The sequence below is a fragment of the Zychaea mexicana genome (genome assembly GCF_025766255.1).
Source record: "Zychaea mexicana strain RSA 1403 chromosome Unknown BDB00scaffold_89, whole genome shotgun sequence".
In the NCBI taxonomy this organism is placed as follows: domain Eukaryota; kingdom Fungi; phylum Mucoromycota; class Mucoromycetes; order Mucorales; family Lichtheimiaceae; genus Zychaea; species Zychaea mexicana.
In genome coordinates, this window is record NW_026516752.1 from 117,668 (window position 1) to 136,445 (window position 18,778).

The window sequence follows — 18,778 nt, forward strand, 5'->3', positions numbered from 1 at the left end:
CTCAGGTGCATCGAGTTGGATTCTCTTTTTTTTATACAAAGTTGAAAATGGCTGATAGCGCTACGCTCTACTAGCAAAGAAACTATGCCCATAGGTTAGCAGCTACGACAGTTACTCTGAGTTTCCCAGTGTTTGTACTGTGGTGGAAACGTCTAGCTTTTCAAAGTGACAATATTATACATGCCTCTGCCCTGTGACAAAGAGCGGTGTTGTAGAAGAAAAGACTGAGCCCGCTACTCAGGAACAATAGAAGGGTTATTAGGATCCAAAAAACTAGCCACGTCGTACAAGAAGCCGCAGATCCATTCAGCCGTGGAAGGCTAATTATAACTTCCAAATTAGAGCCAAGAGTTTTATCGTTTGTTCTCCTATTTTTACTTTTACTTTTTTTTGTGGATTTTTTTCTACTTTCTTTCTTTGATAAAAATTAAAGTACAAAAGAACGATGGACCGCGAGCAAAACGTAAATCCGGGATTTGCAGCACAATACCTTCATTCGCCACCACCAACGTCACGAAGAAACTGGGATGATCCAGGCCCAGCAACAGACATTCCGTTGCACGAAACGGGTTCACCTCATGTGCAGTTTGCTGCTAAATCGCCATCCATTATTCCATCGCCCGTCTATGCAGGATCGTCCACCGGCTTTCCGTCGCCTGCACCTGTGCCACCACCCATGCCGATGCACGTATCAACGACGACAAGCGAATATATGTCAAACAGCCCTCGCAACTTTGGAGCGGACACGTTCCGCAACGATTTCGGCGGCGGCAACGGCGGCAGTAGTAGCAATAATAGCGGCATGGGCGGAGAGAAGACAGCGGTCGAGGACATGAGCCATGATCTGTATAGTCGATCTACTCCTCAAGGAACGAACGAGCCTGCATATTATGGTAATGCTGCTAAATCATCATTGCGTTCTGACGGATTCATGCGACTAGAAACTGCAGAAGACGATCCATATCAAAACAAGGCATTGCCTCCTCCACAGCAACACCAGGCCCAGTTGGGCGGCACATCCTATCCTCCATATTTGCAACAGCCCATGATGGATTCTGCTGCAAAAAGGAATCTGGGAATGCGGCTCTTGCTGGGTCCGGTACGACGACCGTGGTTCAGCTGGTTATCGGGTCTGGCCATGTTGATTGTCTTGATCGTCGAGCTTATCAAGAACCAACAAATGACTGGAAGCGTCATTTCAACAAGTCCAACGTTCAATCCAATGATCGGTCCAAGTTTTCCAGTAAGGTTTTTTTCCTCTTTATACATGAAACGGAGAAGAAGAGGAGGGAAAATCAATTTTAATTATCTCTCTCTCTCTCTTTTGGTTATCAGGTATTGATCAACATGGGCGCGCGATTTACACCTTGCATGCGAACGGTGCCCGATTATACACCTTCGACGCCTATTCAAGACTGTTTCCAAGAATCAGAAACGTGTACGATTGAAGAAGCATGTGGATTCGGTGGATTTGGAGGGGCCGATCCTGACCAGTCCTTCCGATTCATTGCACCTATCTTTCTCCATGCTGGTATAGTGCATTATATCATGAACATGCTGTGTCACTTGCGACTGGGTGCAGATCTGGAATGTGTGCTCGGTGCTCCTCGATATATCCTTCTTTACATGGCTTCCGGTATCTGGGGCTTTGTGCTGAGTGCCATGTTGTCACAAACAACCACAGGTACTTTTCCCGCCTAGTGACATGTATTAGTGGATAGCAGTAGTAGTAAATCGACTTGTCTAACATTCATATTTAGCAAGCATGGGCTGTTCCGGTGCACTCTTTGGCCTGATCGGATACATGTTCATTGACGTGGTGGTCAACTGGAAAACCATTGCTCATCCCGTTCGAGAGCTGATGAAACTGTTGATTGTTACCATCATTTCTCTAGTCTTGGGCCTACTACCTGGATTGGACAATTTTTGTCATTTAGGTTAGTCCTCTCAAGTGTACAGCGTAAAAAAAGGGGGTGTGGGGTGGGGTAGATGGGATCTAACTTTAATATATTTTTCTGCAAATCACAGGTGGATTCGTTGTTGGCATTGTGATGGGCGCATTAATAGCTCCTATGCGACCTAATATGGAAAAGAAAGGGAAGCTAATCACATGGGGTGTTCGACTTGTCGCCTTTGTTATCCTGATCATTCTTTTTGCCGTCACCATAAACTCGTTCTACTCTGCAAGCGATCCATCTCAGGTATGTTCATTAGAACAACCGTCCCCCATGTTCTTTTTTCCTGGTAGAAAACACTAAATTTGCGCTATCTAGATTTGTCCTGGATGCAAATACCTCTCGTGTCTTCCTGTTAACAACTGGTGCGATATGTAAAACTGATGTCAAGTACTTAATGTGTATAAACCCAAAAGATATAACCAGCCTGTTATGAATATATGAGCACATTCAAAAATGGTATATATATATATATATATTTATAATATTATATGAGGAGTATATGTGTGTTTTGTGTGCGTGTGTCTTGATGGAGACGAGGAGACCCCATCATTAGAAATGGTTCGAATATAATAAGGGAAATATGCAAGATACAAAATAACGAATAAAAAAGATGCAGGTAGAAAAGAAATATTAAGGCGCTATCCAGTGAGTGACAGTGGCACTGGAGCCCAAGGTTGGGTGCAAAACTACATATTTAAAGAAATATTCCAGGTCACGGCGTCGTTGTTCAACGAATGCCGGTGTGAACTTGCCTATAAGGTCATCATCATCGCCATCATCCAATTGTATAAGTTATTACGCTAACTGCCAATCACACACACACACACACACACAACACACAGAGCAAGTGCAGCAGACGATACATTACCTACGACCTTTTTAGGAGGTAGCTTGGGTATACTTGTCTTGAGTCGTGGGTATCGTTTTACAAGTTCTTCGCGAAGATCACAAAAGTCAGAGTATCGCTTGCGAACAGAAATAGAGGGTCCCTATTGTCGCAAGAACAAGTTGTCAATACACATCATACCATCATCGCACTCCGGGTAACATGGCAGATTAACTTTTTGTTTTTCTTTTACCTTGTCGCTTAGTACTGTACAATTATAGCAGATGTAGCTTCCATAGCTTCCAAAGAAGAAGAAGAATGTAGCGTTAAATGACACGGAACGGAAGGAGACAATAAAAGAGAAATAGCAATTTACCCTACACCTATTCGCAACGGATGGTTCACAATGGCATCAGAAGCAAATATCTCACGACGCTCGTTATTATCGTCACAGTTGTACAAGCTAATCTGCGATGCTCCAGGCAGCGGGGTCGACCGAGTCGATTTCAGGCCTTTAAATAGCTTTGGAAGACGACGATTTGTTGACGAAGACGACGGCGGTGGAGAAGGTGGAGCCTCCCAGTCTTGTACAGTAATCGATCGTCTGCCAAAGGTGCGCTGTAATTTACTGTTACTGTCGTCGCTTTCGTTGTTGTAGCAATCCACTTCCTGTTCTTCGGGTATACTCGTGTTGATGATAGATGAAGCCGATGAAGCGCTGCTACTGTGTCGCTCGGCTGATGATAAAAGCGAAGTCGTAGTTGAAAACGTGGACGTCGATGAGCTGGTTGCCATAATTGGGGTCGATGCAGATGATTTTACGCTTGTCGGTGCTGGTTCACCATAATTACTACTCGCACGATCTTTATTGTTATTGTTGTTGTTGTATCAGTGATAAGCGGTTGAAGGTAACAAACTTGTTAGCTTATTTTTTTGTCTATTTCCCTCCTATGGTGATCCTATACGATTCAGTTTCGTTTTTGATTTTACCACTCATTGCATATTGAAGACGTTCTCGAACACTGTCGATAATGGCATCGGCTTGTGTCCGCCATTCTAAATCGTCGCTAATAGAATCATTCTCGTCGAGTGCATCTTGAATCTGGACAAGTTGTTTGATGCCGAGATGCAGATCTTGCGTGGCTTGCTGTAGTGTTGAATTGGAGAGTTGTTGTTGTTGTTCACGCAAATTGACCCAAGCGTCTTGGCATAATTCCAGTAATTCAGTCAGGCGTTTTTGATAATCCATAAAGAGAGAAAGAGAGAGAGGAAAAGAGAATTGGAAAAAAAGGAAAAGGAAGGAAAGAAAGGACGGGTGAAACCCAGCTTTGTGTAAATAAGAGAAAGCGCGTTTATCCTTCTTTATTTTTCATGGAGCCCCGGCTGATGCTTTCCGGTTGAGTGTGCAAGCCAATGCTGCTGCAGTTGTTATCGAGCAGCTTGGACGCACTATAAATAAATAACCCGATTAGTCCCTTTGAAAAAACAAACATCGTGCTTGTCGTCGTAGTGGGGTTGTTGCTTATTACTGCCAGCGTAGATATTGAACTCAAATTGGACAATTATTGCTACAACATTTTGTGAAACTCAAGCTGCATAAACCGACCTACCTCATTTGAAATTTAATCACTATAACACCCCGGGAAAGAGTAAGCAAAAAGACAGAAGAAAGGAGAGGGCGTCAAGTCCAAGTATGCATGCCAAACATGGCAACGGCCGTAGAGCAAGCCAAAAAAGAAAGTGCTTCTAGAGAGAACAAGACAAGTGGGAGAAGACTTCGAACGACACTATTTACCTAAACATGCTGTAAGGCCGACGGATAAGGAAAACCGATTTTCTCCTCAGAAATAGCACCATAATTACGCCAGTTTGTGGTTTGTATCCAGCCAGACTCCCCCTACCCACACCTCCCAACACCCGATAACCTGGTAAAGCAATAAGTGTGTCTACTACTGAAGCAACAGATTGTTGGCTGTTGACTGACGGATATGCTACCCGATGCTTCTGGGGGCAGCAAAACAACACAGCCATCTCCTTGTCCAGCTGACCATCATCATGTGTAATGACGTGCTATCAGCTGATTCTGAGGTCCACACCATCCATGACCTTTCATTGATTGCTCAAGATATGAATGCTCATCCACCAAGCAGTCCTTCAAAGCGACAATTCTTTGAACATGCAAGAAACCACGTTGATTGTCAGGATAAATTAGCTAATGGACTTGAATACTTATCAGCCAACATTCAATAATTCGTATCTACACTGCAAAGCGTCGATCTACAATGACCGTACCAGCAGTCAACAAACAAAACAACAAGAACACAGGAATAGCCACAGGACGACGGGTTTTCCGACTTTCAATGTGTACTGTCTCGATCGTACTCTTATAGTCTACAAAGCAGTAATTGTCCTTGGTTTCACTACCGCTGGCACTTTTTGTCTGTCTTTGCACAGTGTAATTCAACTCCATCTATTTGTACTGCTAGGAAATTGTCCGGGGTGTCATTCAGTATGTGCTCGATCTACTGGTTATGACCAACATGATGATTATAACGTATTACAAGTGGTATGGAGCGTCAACGAGCTTAACCCCTAGTGTAAAATATTTGTCCATGAGATGTAAATGCTCAATACCAACGATCAGCAACACTCAACCTTCGTGCTCTCTTGCGGCATCCAAACGAACCAAGCCCCACGTGGCTCGAGACAGTTGCCTATCGACGCCCCATTACACTGTACACCGACCAAATGCTTATCATGAAGAGGTGGCTCTGTTCCGCGTAGTAGCGCCAAGAGCGGCAGCATCAGCAGGAAGAACAGGAGTACCTGCGAGATGAGGCGGGATAACGACAGCGATGCTTAGAACTCGCTGCAGAAAACAATCTTATAAAGAGCTTAGTCAAGTAAAAAGAGAAGCATCTGATGATTTAAGGAGTATACAAAAGCTGCTGATATCAATTGGATTGAATGAAACGCGGTATATAACGAAAAGTAAACATCGCACTCGAATCTCTTACTCGTTGAACAACTGCAATTAATTATATGCATTTGAAAAGGGTATCGGTAGAATTTGCTTTAGTTTACGCCTGCTACTTTTAAATTCAACTGTGTCAACCATAGCTTGTGCTAATATAAGACTCAATGGAACCAAGTCGACATGTAAAAACCCAAAGGCTATATGGCAGATTTGGCCTCGTCGTGACAAGCTCAACAATGCGATCAACGGCTGCGCGAATCATTCAAGCACAAATCTATGGGCCGCACTTTATGGAGTGGCCGATATCAAAAAATACAAGTGATATAAACGTCAAAGACGATGAAAGCCACTAAACAGCTGGCAATCGTGATGTAGATGACAATGACTTTTTGCTAAGCTCATAAAACTAATACCGAGATACAGAAAGAACTTCACGTGCTCCAACGAGCACAACATAGGCAGCATTGAGTTATAGTATGTGGATTGGGTGCTACCACCAGCTCCTATACGTAGAATACACTCTATTGTTGGAACGATATTTCAGTTCAAATGTTGTCAGTAAATATACCCACGCTGTATTTCAGTGGAAGCGAGCCGTTCTCATTGTCCGATAGCCAGTATGTTAGTTACGATGGACCACTTTTCTGACCGTCGTCTCCATTTATATTTTTTACTGCAGGATATGCATTGCATCTTTTCACCATCATTGCACCTCTTCTACTGTGTGCCGCCGTAACGGGTTCCCAGTTATTCAAAAAGAGTTCCTGGCAGTTGCCAGAAAAAGTTTCTCTAAAGATATTTTCTGACGTGCCCAAAAAACTGATACATGCAACGGCTCTCACAAGAATTTTGACATTGTATTACATGGTCAGTGCATTATGCTTGTGTCAAACGGTTGCCTAGATATTATGTTTAGAATCGATCGAGTCATTGCAAAGTAAAAGTAATTACGAATCTAATGTGAGCCATTTGACATTGTCAGCATTGTATAAGAACAAGGACACAGCACGCCAAAACATGAGTTCTTTCCTAACTGTCAAATGAAGCGGCGAAGACGATTGAACACAGTCAGAAAGAAAATGGATATTGCAAGGTGAAGCGACACGCAAATATCTTCACAAGGAAAGAAATTGTAAATGAGTTTGAGCAGGACATAAAGTAAAAGAGCAGGTTTTTATTCATTGTAATATTAGAGTAAAGAAACATTTTATAAAAGACAAAAGTTATCGTTATGAATATCAATAGTCGAAGGGTACAAAATTTATTAAAAGAACACAATCAGTGGACAATAAAGACAAATAATAAGAACGCGATTTTACAAAGTGACCTCAACAAGCAGTTCGCACAACCTGCAGGCTATACAAAAAGCATGAAGAAAGCAAGAAGAAACAGAAGAAGTATGTAAAAGGGGGAGGAAAAGAAAGCCACCAATGCCTCGGCCTGGGAGTCCCAGTCTCCCAATCATTTGGCTGGGTCAATCAACCACAAACCCAGCCATCATGGTACAAACGAGTGGGAACCATGACGTACACTACGTTTCGAGAGTCAAGTGCAAGCAATCGGTTGTGGATTGCCTGTGAGTGGGGAAGGGGGAAGGGAAGGACGGAAGGAAGATGGAAGGGTAGACGGAAGGGTAGACGGAAGGGTAGACGGAAGGGAAGAGGAAAGGGAAGAGGAAAGAGAAGGGGTGGGGGTAGGGGAAGGAATTGACTCTCGAAACACCCAAAAAAGAAAAAAAAAAATTTGCTGCTGTTGTCGAATGCTGGAGGAGCTGCTTACTGGATACTCGGATGCTGGGAGCCGAACACTGAAGCTGGGAGCTGATTGCCGAGTGTCGATTGCCGAGTGTCGATTGCCGAGAGTCGAATGCCGAGAGTCGAATGCCAGAGAGTTGATCGCTGAGAGTCGAATGCCGAGAGTCGAATGCCGAGCGTCGATTGTCGAGAGTCAAATGCCGAGAGTCGATTGCCGAGAGTCCAACGCAATCTACAGTGGCACCTGGCTCCTCATTGCGACCCCCACCATGGCAGACCAGACCAGACCAGCAGACAAGGCATCCAACCGAAAGGACACTACCATATTTCTATGGCGAGAAACCGAAAAGGATTTCTCCGTCCTCTGATCTCGCCTGAAGATCGGTTGTGGCCAACACCGTTGAACGCCAGACTGGACAGCCCAAAGCAGGGACCGGTTGTAGGCAGCCAGGGGGACCACGGGAAAAAGGCTGAGACCAGGACCGACAGAGGCAAGACCAGGACCAAGGGAAGAGCCAGAGCGAGGGGAAGACCAGAACCAAGGGAAGAGCCAAGAGAAAGACCAGGAGGATCCAAGGGAGTGAAGGGAAAAGAAAAGTGAAGAGAAGAAAGAGTGAAGAAAAAATTTTTTGTTTGGTTTTAAAAAAACACGTCCAGGCCCGTGCTAAAAATACAGGCAGCAATAGCAACACGATCACACTTTTTTTTGTTACTTTCACACTTTGTTTTCTTTTTTTCTCATCTTTTTTTTTCACATGTATCATACATCAGCTGAGGGAAGTGGTTGATAAAATGACCAAGCCAAATATTGAAGCAGCCTGTATACAGGATGACACGCATACTATGTTGAAAACAGCCATGCTCTTGACACTCTATTTTAAGTTGGCCACCTCCATCATTGCGGGCTTGAGGGATCGTGGGTATATACTTGATACTTGATTAAGAGTGCGTCTTTTGTTTGTTACACACGCCACCACATCGCACCATGGTTAATCCAACAACGGCCGAGACTTTCTACAATGGCTCATTTATCCCATCAGGAAGCTGGATACGACCATTCAGCACATACTTACTCCAAACCAAAAATGATGTATATTTCGCCAACACCTTGCGCGAATATATCGTTATCATCCGAAGCTATTGTTCACCGGCCAATATCGACGCGGTATAAATCCATAAATAATCTCGTATTCAACATAAGCAACATTGACGGTAGACACTGTACCGAGACCCTTTGATCCCTGGCTTGAGCTTGGCGCTAACCAAAACTAGTACACGCCCAATCATTCTGATCATAAGTATTTTTTTTTATGGTCTGGAGGCAGAACTTATTCCCAACAGAGTGTCCAGAGGAGTGACGGACTATTGGGTGTGAATACATGTATGAGAAAATGAGGAACAGAGAAGTGACGGAAAAGAGAAACCTATTTATATGTGCGGTGATAGATGGCAGTGGCATGAGCAGCTACTGCCTGCGGATAGAAAGGGTGGCCTTCGAATATGAAAAACCAATGTGCTGACCAGATCGCTTGAACGATGGCGATGCATAGAAGAGTGGTTTTGGGTTGGGAGCAAAAGCGACGTGCGAAGACAGCAGTCTTCATCGCATGTGCGATAGCCGGCAGGCGTGGATCGGCACAGTGAAACGGTGCCCGAACCAGCTGATGATAAGTATTGATTAGCTTGCATAACACTATCCGCTATCATCGCCCATCCGCTCGTTTCCACCTGCCACTGCCAGGTGCTTTTTTTTTTTTTTGTGACAAAACATCCATTCTAAGTGCATCATAAGCAGACCTTCTCTTTCTAAATTATCGTAAAGGATATCAAGAGATCACTAACGACATACGCCTATGCATCATATTGCGTCAGTCCATACAGTATCGGCTTATAGCCGCCCCTCGTTGTACAGGTGTAAGATCTTCCACATTCATGATATAATGGCAATCGTACTGCTACTGCTTACATAAGCTGGATAATCCGAGTATAGTGTTTCCGTGCTTTACAAATTCGGATGGATTGTGTCTATGCTACAATGCTTAGCTGGTTGCCGTGGTAGTTGTCTGTATATACTTTTGATGTTAACCAAATATCTTATCTGATGATGTCTTTGGACAGTGTAATAATGTGTTTTACCACACAATGTATTTAAAAATGTGTTTGCGCTCTGTATTCTCTTTTGAAAAACTAGCAACGAAGGTATTCTAGCGAAATGCATGCACACCATAGCTAGTGCTTATACAGTATGTAGTTAATAGGACTTGACGTATACGTATTGCACAGCGGAAAATATTAGCCTAAGATTACAGGATACTACAAGGAATCACGATTTCACTATACTTAATAAAGCATCAATATAAGAATTACACAGGTATTCAAGGGGAAAAGTTGGATAGAAGCTTTAATTTAAGATTAAGAATTTATTGTCTGAAACATTGAATAATTCAAGTATCCTTCTTTAATGAATTCCAGAGTTTATAATGGAATTCTACTTTTGCATATAAACATGGAAAATCAGAAGAATCCTAGTGTTGTTCCTTGTTTGCTCATAAGTATCAACAAGTATTAAAAGAAGAATCTTTCATATCGAATTATGTTTATTCAAGGTGGTTTAAATTACTTTGTAATTAAAGATGGTTTCTGTCTCCTAAAATCTCCTATTGGTGCTTTCCATTAACCATGCCAGGCCAGATAATGTGCTGCCTGACGTGGTTTCTCGCTCTAGTTTCTGACAAAAGTCCAACAAAATCAGTGATGGATTCTGCTTCAACGACATATAGTTTCTCAGTACTCGATCCCGTCAAATACAGAGAGCCTGTCGTTTTCTCGAGGTTGGGCTGATAAATTCCGATTAACGCCAGCTTTTTCGTATTGCCAGCGCTTATTATGGTACCAGATTTGACATATGTGAAATAAAAATAGATTTTGCCAAAATATGCCTTCTCCGCAAAGACGACATCTGAATTTATACCACGCCTGGCCCTCCTACATTCATACAAAAAGTTATGTATTGAAAATTCTTCTCACTTTATGATGCTTTTACCAAAGTACCTGTCGATTTCCATCTCAAGGCGCACCATGTATGCCATTCGATGCTTTGAATGGTGATGTAGCTTGCTAGAATAGATGCTGTGGTTGAGCCAAAGCCGCCCACTGATATAGATTTCGGTCGTAGCATATGGAAGGGGATCGACATCGTTTATGCGTGTACGGTAGCTTTCAAGCGCTTCGTAAAAGACGCACTTGCTTATGCCTGCAATGCTTTCTTGAAATGCAGCCAATTCCATCATGTTCAAATTACCCCAAAGTTCAGGTGCAGATGAATCTTCCTTGTCTCCGTATGACCATGCTTTTTCTAATTGTTGCTGTTGTTCATGTGGGTTATCGTCATTTTGTAAGGCATTACTTTGAATAGCTGCGTCTATATAGCGCGCTCGAGCAAGCGATAACATGATATTCGATGCATTTGTTCCTGGGCTGGCAGTGGAACTGATATGTTGGCTGTACCATCCAATCATTCGCTCCAAGCATCGTGCACTATAGTATCGTAGTGGCCCCATCTTCGCGATCATGTCCGGAATATGTGCTAAGTAATGCTGGTTCGGTGTGAATATGGCCACTTTGAGAACCTTGTCAACTCGGATAAGCTTGGTCAAATAGGCGTGCCATTGTAGTATACCGCTAATAGCATATTGAATATAACGATTAATTCAGGATTAGCTTTCTAACTACTGTCAATATTTACTTACATGCGAATCGTTTTGACATCTTGTTCATATAAGGAGTACTGCAATGACAGCTGACAAGAACGAATCAAGCCCAAGAGTCTTGCTCTTGCAGTATCGTTGGCGATATGCGGTGCAACAATCGTTGGTACAACATAAAGCATGAAATCAAGCCAATCCACTGCCCTAACCCTTGATGACCCGGTCAAACTACGATAACTCCCTTGAAATGCGGTCGGAACTTCTGCTCGTGATTGCTCTAAATCGTGCATGATCTTTTGTATGATGCCCTCTGGTATGTCAAATGGACTATTTTTGGGTACACTATTGATGACAACAGTGTATGTACCACGAAACAGTTGAAGTAGTTGTTCCGCAATACCATGACCGAGTAAGTGCATTTCGTCCATTCCAAAGAATTCAGGGCCTGTAAAGCTATCCAATCCAGCCATAGCGGATGGCGAATGAACACCAGGCTAAAAGCAATAAGAGAAGATTGTTACTAAGAGCAAATACAGCTATCAGAGTAAGTAGAGCAAGTTTGAACAATACATGTGTACCTCATTCGCGTTTTTATAACCCTCCTTTGAGCGCCGAGGTGCTGATACGTTGGGAAAATATATCCCTTCTCTGTTGTTACCTTCTGGGTGTTCCCCTTTTACTAAGCACATCCGACAACCATCGAACGACATATGCCCAGTGTGACATGCCAAAGCTGCTACACCAGGTATATCTCCTGTAGCCAAAAGGAGGTGTACACGAGCACGGACAATGCTACCGTCATTGATCTTCACTTCCATTCCTTCATTTTGCAATATAGTGAGCTCCCTCATCGTTGGCTCCAAGAAACTCCAAATGTGATTCGGTTTTCGCGGACCTGGTATAAGGCATATTTGCAACATATTCTGTTTCTCATATCTATTATAATATATGTAACTTGTCAATGGCCTTTTATATTTGTTGAGGATTGGGTTTCAAACAGTAGTTTATACCTGATGGAAGGGTCAAAGTTCAGAACAGTGCAGTGGATAATAGTCATTTTGCATCCAGCATTATTTTTGAATGGCTGAAATGCATCGGCATAAAGAGCTATGGCAATGTCGTACTTCCCACTGAATAAGGAGGCCCGCGTCTTTTGGTACACTGATCCATCCAGGACATCACAAAGCTTTCCTTCAGAGTGTACGTAATTATGTCGGTAAAGTAGAAGATCGCGTGTTTCGGGATTGTGTAATAAATATGCAAGTTGAGAAGCAAGTGAAAGCTGCTCAATTGTTGCTCGTGGCAACGTGTTTGAGTCAGCAATGTATCTCGGTGTGGAACAGTAATTGCATACGTTGCTGAAATCAGCTTCAGTGTACATCTTGCAACTTTTTTCGCAGATGTGATAAATTGTTGGCTGGACTGGATAGATATCTTCCATCACACTTTTCGATCGGTATTGTGAATGTACATGTTCATGGGCTACTATATGGTTTGTCAATATAATCTATCTCGCAATCCAGTATGCTGACAGTGATTGACATACCAGGATCAATGCTTGAAATGATCTCATTCATAAGACCAAGGTATTCCATATGTGCTGCTCTGGAAACCAGAAAATTTTCAAAGATCCGCTGTGCTTTCATGCTGATAATTTCCATCGGTCTTGGAATGATGGCATCTGAAAATTCGAACCTCAGTAGCTTGCCGCTATTGCTGGTTTCACTTCTGTCCCTTTCTGCGAAGTCAAAAATGAAACTTTGATAGCTGCTCTAATCTTGTGTTTTGCTATATTACGAATACGTACCATCTCCTCTCGGTATCTGCTTTGGCTGTTCTTGTTGTTCCTCGATTTGAATGGTGTTGGGTAATTCATTTGGGTGACAGTAACTTGTTGATGCATGCAATGTAGTACTGTAACTTTGTTGAATATAACTAGCATCTATCCTATGCCCGTTAACGATCGCCGCATCACTCTCACGTTCAATAGAATCTTCCGGTTGATCGGGCGATGAAAGTACTTGTTCGAGATGCTGTCTCTGTAATGGGCTGATGCAAAAAGACACGTTCAGTTAATTAATTAACCATGTCGAAGTGCTAGCTGCATTACCTCGAAACTAAGCTAGAATCGGCGCAATCATCGGTTCTTCTCTTTTTTCTCTGATATTCACGAAGACAAAGCGCTGCATGCGTGCGGAAATAGTCTTTATTAACAGCTTGGCGACACCAACCGCATGCTATGGTTTCTCCAGGGTTCAATGATCGCTTTTGGCGTTTACGATACTTGTTTGGCAGCCCAGAAGTCATTATATATTTGTTTAGTAACAGAGAAAAAGTTGTATTGTAACGGAGCTCTTTTATATAGATTGCAATGAAAAGTGGAGTGGTGGTGGTACAGCTGCGGAACGCGTAGATCGCAATGAACAGTGGAGTGATGGTGGTACAGCTGCGGAACGCGTGTTGGCGACGCGCAAACATAAAAAAAAGATTGTTCAGCCGTTTTGAACTGTGCGCTTTCCGCTCTTCTTCCTCTTTTCTCTCTCACATGGCACCACTTCCCCGAGCAACTATTCAAGCTTTGCTTGAAAATATACAATCTCTTTCCCAGCGCTTTGAATCACTTACTGACAGCGTTAACCAAGTTCAAGAAACTCAAAGAGAACTTATCAACAGCTTAACAAATATCCAAGAAAATCAAGAAAATATGCGTCAAACCATTGACACTCTCATCAGCGACCAAGAAAGCCCAGCACCGCTTCAAGAAGATACTCAAGATGGGATACTTCTAGGCTCTACAAGGAGAAGAGATATTGACCGCCCGTTTCAGATCGTAAACGGAAGAAGGCGTGCAGCTGAATTGGACGTAAGGGTGATTGAACGGATGATACACCGCGAGTTTTTCCACGCAGACCAAGTTGGTGCTGAGAATGCCATCATCAATATGCATACTGCTTTGATGGAATCCGTTAACAACCTTCGCAATTCACTCGGCGTCAATGATTACAGTATTCCTTGGAGTGAGATTGATCGCACTTTGCAGCTTCAAGCCATCAAGGACCTGGAAGATAGCTTGTTGCCTTTGAGTATAGGACTTGATCGATGTAAAAACTCATGGGCTGCATCCTTTTTGATGGCGTACAAATGGGGTTATTTATTCCAATATCGTAAACGAAGGGTCAGTTTAGAGCGTGCTGCGGCGTCAAGACAAGTAAGGCAATGCGCAGCATGTACAGTATCTTTATGTCTACGTGTGTATGTCATTGACCATTATTTCTTTTATAACGTCATTCAATAACGCGCAGAATCCGGACAGCCATCAGCATTCAGACGATGCGACAACGTCGTCTTCAGTACATTCTACTGTCTCATCAAATAGGTAGGCCAATCGTGACATCAAATAATTTGATAGCTTAGCGTATGACGTACTGATAAAGCCTTTCTTCATGGGACCTGGAAGCGAAAATTATCAAGACCAAGACCGGCCTACATGTCGCCGCCGCCGCCGTTTTCACTAACATGATATACCGTATACTGTTTACATATAGGTACTCTTTGGACCCTTCTTCCCTTGCAATCTATTTTTTCTTTTTTCCCAACATATCTAACTTTACATAACTTCCTGCTACGTCTTTTTAATCACGTTTCTTCTTTATCTATGTATATTTCTTTTACTGTATATCTTGACACATACATGTATGTGTCTCTCACTTTGTTATATCTGAATATGTGTAGTCTTTTGTTCAGTTCCTCATTGCAATAAAACAAATACCTCTCAATATTGGATTCGCACAGCAATAATCTCATAATAGCCGATACTATAATTGAAGGATTGATGCATGAATTATTATCGAAATCTAAGTAGGATTCTTGGCTCATGGAGATAGCAAAAATTACTCGTGAATCATCGCTTCCAAAAAAGAATAACCATTACCCTTAAATTACAGCATCTTCCAGAGAATAAAAGTTATCATTTGATTATAGTTTCTACTCTTTAATAATCCAATAAAATTAAAACAAGAATAAGGATAGAAAATGCATTTTTCTATAATTAGTCTACCCTAAATTTCAAGGTTTATTATACTATGTATCAAAGGATACTATCATAAGATTTTCCGCTGTGCAGCCCCAAGTCTCACCCACGTCAAACTTTCAAGCAACAGTACTGCCTCCCGTGATTTGCGTACCATGTACCAGGTTCAGCGAAGCCGTATTAATGTAATCCTGTAAGCTCAGCCGTGCCTCTCATACACTGTCGATGCTTGGACAAGTGAATGGAAAGTTCCGTTTCTTGGTATAACTGCCCACTGGATCGATGACGACTGGAACCAACAATCCATTGCCTTAGGTCTCCAGCTTCTCTCCAGCCCTCACACTGGTGCCAACATGGCGGGGGCGTTCCTGAACGTTTTGAACGATTGGAACCTCGTGTCCAAGCCGCTCTTTCTGACTACCGACAATACATCCAATATAACGACAATGGCCACAGAGATTGAACTTGCTGTTGGACGCGATGTCTTTGATGCCGAAGAGAATCGTATCCCCTGCATCATGCATATAATCAATTTGGCGGTGCAAGCGATCCTCCACAAAGGTTTAGAAGTGGAAGCGTACGACAATGCAGAGCAAGCCTTGGACAGTGACAACTAAGAAATAACTACAACCATCAACGCAGGTAAATAAGCAAAAAAAAGCAATATCCGCCCATCAATATATGTATAGTAATTAAACTATATTTACCTTAGGCAAAACGTTGCGTAAGCTTCGCAAAGGGATTGTTGCTATCATAGTGTCTCCACAAAGACTGGATCATTATCATAGTGTTACGGTGAATTTGGGGTATTCCAGGTAGTTGCGTAACAGTTTATGTGTATGTTTAGTAGTGAGCACCAGTAATAATATCGTTTATTACAGACGGGTTGTGAAGTGATATGAGTGTAAAGTAAGGTAAAAATGTGTATGGGTTATGTCCAAGGTTGTAAATAGTAGGGAGCTGTTGTTTTGATTAAGCTCAGTGAGTAGAAATGAGGATTAGGGATGTTACGTCTGTCCAAAATGAATGAGGAATAAGGATCAGGAATGTTACGTCTGTCCAAGTAAATGAGAAATAAGAGCAGGAATGTTACGTCTGGTCTTAATAGAAGAGTTTATTTAGCTTCAGTTATGAGCAATAAACAATATGTAAGATAAAACAAGCCGTGTTTAGGTCTTGAGTGATTGAAAACAATACTTGAAAAGTTAAGTCAAAAGTGGGAGGTAGAAATTTAATGTCTTTATTCAAATAAAAATGATGGGGTATTTATATCTTTCTGGCTATTTAATAATGTCTAAGATAATTCATGCTGCAGTTGCTGCGGTTGCTGCGCAACGCCAATGCTGCGGTAACTTGCTGTTACTGTGGATGCTGCGGTAGTTGTTGTTACTGCGGATGCTGCAGTAATGCTCTTATTCAACAAGCTGTTCATCGAATCTTTACAAAGTAAAGGGTTCGTTCTATTTATAGTTGTTCCTTTTGATAATTTGGGGGTGCAAGAGAGTTGTAGAGTTGCTGCGGTTGCTGTGGTAGTTACGTATTGTATTCTGATTGCCGCTTGGTGTGTGGTTTTTTTGTATGTTTGTTTTACCTGTTATGGGTAGTTCTCGGGGTAACACACCTCCTCGGGCCCAGAAAAAGATGGTCCCACATCGTTCAAATTGTTGTATAATGGATCGTAAAGTCGCTCTGTATGTGCGTCGGCGCTCCATCCGTTCGTATTTTTGTTGTAATTCTTCTGTGATGTTCCTTGGATCGTAAAGTCACGCTGTGTATGTGTTGGTGCTCCATCCTTTTGGTTTGTTGTATTGATTGTGTGGATCGCAAAGTCGCTCTGTGTGTTTCGGTACTCCATCCGTTCGATTGCATTAATAATTTGTGTATGGATCGTAGAATCGCTTTGCGTATGTGTTGGCGCTCCCTTGTATTGTTGTGGATTTGGTTACGGATCGTAGAGTCACTCTGTGTGTTTCAGCGCTCCATCCTTTTACTTGAATTGTCTCTTGGTGTCATTGGAATAGTTGTTGTGTGTTTGTATATGTGTATGACTAGTTTTCCCTTTTAATGCTGTAACTAATTTGAATATTTATTTATGTGTGTATGAGTGTGATACAACTGATAGATAGATATATGATAGGTAATAAGAATGTTTTGTGGGTGTTGTTTTTGTGTTATATGTTTTTTTTTCTTTTTTTTTTTCTACTACATTTTTTTTTACTACATCTTTTTTTTACTACATCTTTTTTTTTGGGGTTACAGCAAGGTTACTATTCCAGAGTCGTCTATTCAGACCCTTCTTGGCGATTGCTAAATATGAGGTGGCAGCAATCTCGGCAGTATATATTTGTGGGTATCTAAGTGAAGGTATTTTGTAGGATAATATTCAGGGCGATAGATCTCACTTGATCCTTATCCTCTGTAAAATATGCCTGAGGCCGGACGCGGCACCTCGCTACAAGCCTATTTGTACAACCCGCCAGTAGCATTAATCTTTCATTGACATACTCTCTCATAGCCAAGAGCGTATTGGCTTCTGCAAGATGGCTTGTAAGCTCAGTATGAACGTGTGAGCTCTCTTGTACAAGGTTCGAGATCCTTTCGAACGCGCTTTCCATTGGTTGTGGTGTTGGTGTTGGTAATGTAGACGTAGCCGATCGCTCGTCAATGTCCATGGAGTCAGTTCTATGGCTACTTGTGCTCGGGTTTGGGCCCCATCCGCCTTCATTTATATTTGGAATATACGTGGGCGGTGATCCCCATCTATCTAGGTTGTGAAGGTCTGTTGTAGTTTCATGTGCCCATAGGGCAGCAATGTTAATTCCCGTGTTGCTCTGGATAATGTTGTTGTTGTTCATATCTGCAATATGGTAGTAGTTATTTTCTCTCCTTTTCCTTTTCTTTGTCTTCTCTTTTATATGTTTTGTTTTTTTTTATTTCAGTCTTTTCTCTATGTATTTTATAATATGTTCTTCTCGAAGTGTAAATTTTTTTTATGCATTTGCACGCTTATATTTCAGAGTTATTGGTTTACGAACGTCCTCTGGTAGGTCGATAGCTACTATCTCTTTTCTCCTTTTTCTTTGTTTTTCTCCGATTTCCTACATTTTTAGTCCTTCTCGATTTTCCTTGCTGCGGCATCGTCTGTATTATTTCGTCTTGGTCTGATTCTGATACATCTTCTTGTGGTGGTACTGCATCGACCTCGTCAGTAATGAGGTGCAGCGATGCCTGAGATATTGGGGCTCGGTACTTGGTACCAGGTAAGGTATAAGAGTGCAATCGGTTTCCATGGTAGGGGTTCGGTAGGAATCTTCCTTGCATCGTTTTTAATCGATAGGTAACGCGTTTGTTGACCTTGTGAATTAAAATGGTCCTTCCCATAGATCTTCTAGGCGTCCTGCCCAATTTCCTTCCAAGTGATTTTGATATACTTGAATAGTATCTCCAATTTGGAAAGGGCGTTATAGTTCCTTGCCTTACTGCAGTAATTTCTTTTCGATTCTCTGTTTCTGTGCCGCTTGTGCAC

General features: G+C 42.2%; 7 protein-coding genes across 7 annotated transcripts; 4 read left to right on the plus strand and 3 right to left on the minus strand.

The window, feature by feature from the left end:
- Positions 1-1,078: 1,078 nt before the first annotated feature.
- Positions 1,079-2,333, plus strand: BDB00DRAFT_770824 (rhomboid family-domain-containing protein; the record flags this gene model as incomplete). Its single annotated transcript, XM_053119916.1, has 5 exons — positions 1,079-1,243; positions 1,336-1,684; positions 1,761-1,937; positions 2,029-2,201; positions 2,274-2,333. 5 exons carry the CDS (start codon positions 1,079-1,081, stop codon positions 2,331-2,333), a joined length of 924 nt encoding a protein of 307 aa, XP_052975640.1.
- Positions 2,334-2,588: 255 nt separating this feature from the next.
- On the minus strand, positions 2,589-2,947 carry BDB00DRAFT_770762 (PX domain-containing protein; the record flags this gene model as incomplete). Its single annotated transcript, XM_053119910.1, has 2 exons — positions 2,589-2,710; positions 2,827-2,947. Coding segments are annotated over 2 exons (243 nt in total), but the record flags the coding sequence as incomplete, so codon positions are not given.
- Positions 2,948-4,936: 1,989 nt separating this feature from the next.
- BDB00DRAFT_843515 (uncharacterized protein) lies at positions 4,937-5,678 on the plus strand. The gene is made up of 2 exons (XM_053124967.1): positions 4,937-5,185; positions 5,271-5,678. Exons 1-2 carry the CDS (start codon positions 5,000-5,002, stop codon positions 5,619-5,621), a joined length of 537 nt encoding a protein of 178 aa, XP_052975642.1. The 5' UTR covers positions 4,937-4,999; the 3' UTR covers positions 5,622-5,678.
- A 1,842-nt stretch (positions 5,679-7,520) lies between these two features.
- On the plus strand, positions 7,521-7,883 carry BDB00DRAFT_876461 (uncharacterized protein; the record flags this gene model as incomplete). Its single annotated transcript, XM_053127486.1, has 1 exon — positions 7,521-7,883. One exon carries the CDS (start codon positions 7,521-7,523, stop codon positions 7,881-7,883), a length of 363 nt encoding a protein of 120 aa, XP_052975643.1.
- A 957-nt stretch (positions 7,884-8,840) lies between these two features.
- BDB00DRAFT_843532 (uncharacterized protein) lies at positions 8,841-9,125 on the minus strand (the record flags this gene model as incomplete). Its single annotated transcript, XM_053124968.1, has 1 exon — positions 8,841-9,125. A coding segment is annotated over exon 1 (176 nt), but the record flags the coding sequence as incomplete, so codon positions are not given.
- Positions 9,126-16,623: 7,498 nt separating this feature from the next.
- BDB00DRAFT_843553 (uncharacterized protein) lies at positions 16,624-16,952 on the plus strand. The gene is made up of 2 exons (XM_053124969.1): positions 16,624-16,698; positions 16,723-16,952. The coding sequence occupies exons 1-2, from the start codon at positions 16,659-16,661 to the stop codon at positions 16,854-16,856; spliced, it is 174 nt and encodes a 57-aa protein (XP_052975645.1). The 5' UTR covers positions 16,624-16,658; the 3' UTR covers positions 16,857-16,952.
- Positions 16,953-17,505: 553 nt separating this feature from the next.
- Positions 17,506-18,257, minus strand: BDB00DRAFT_843558 (uncharacterized protein). The gene has a single exon (XM_053124970.1). The coding sequence runs from the start codon at positions 18,105-18,107 to the stop codon at positions 17,607-17,609; it is 501 nt and encodes a 166-aa protein (XP_052975646.1). The 5' UTR covers positions 18,108-18,257; the 3' UTR covers positions 17,506-17,606.
- Positions 18,258-18,778: the final 521 nt, after the last annotated feature.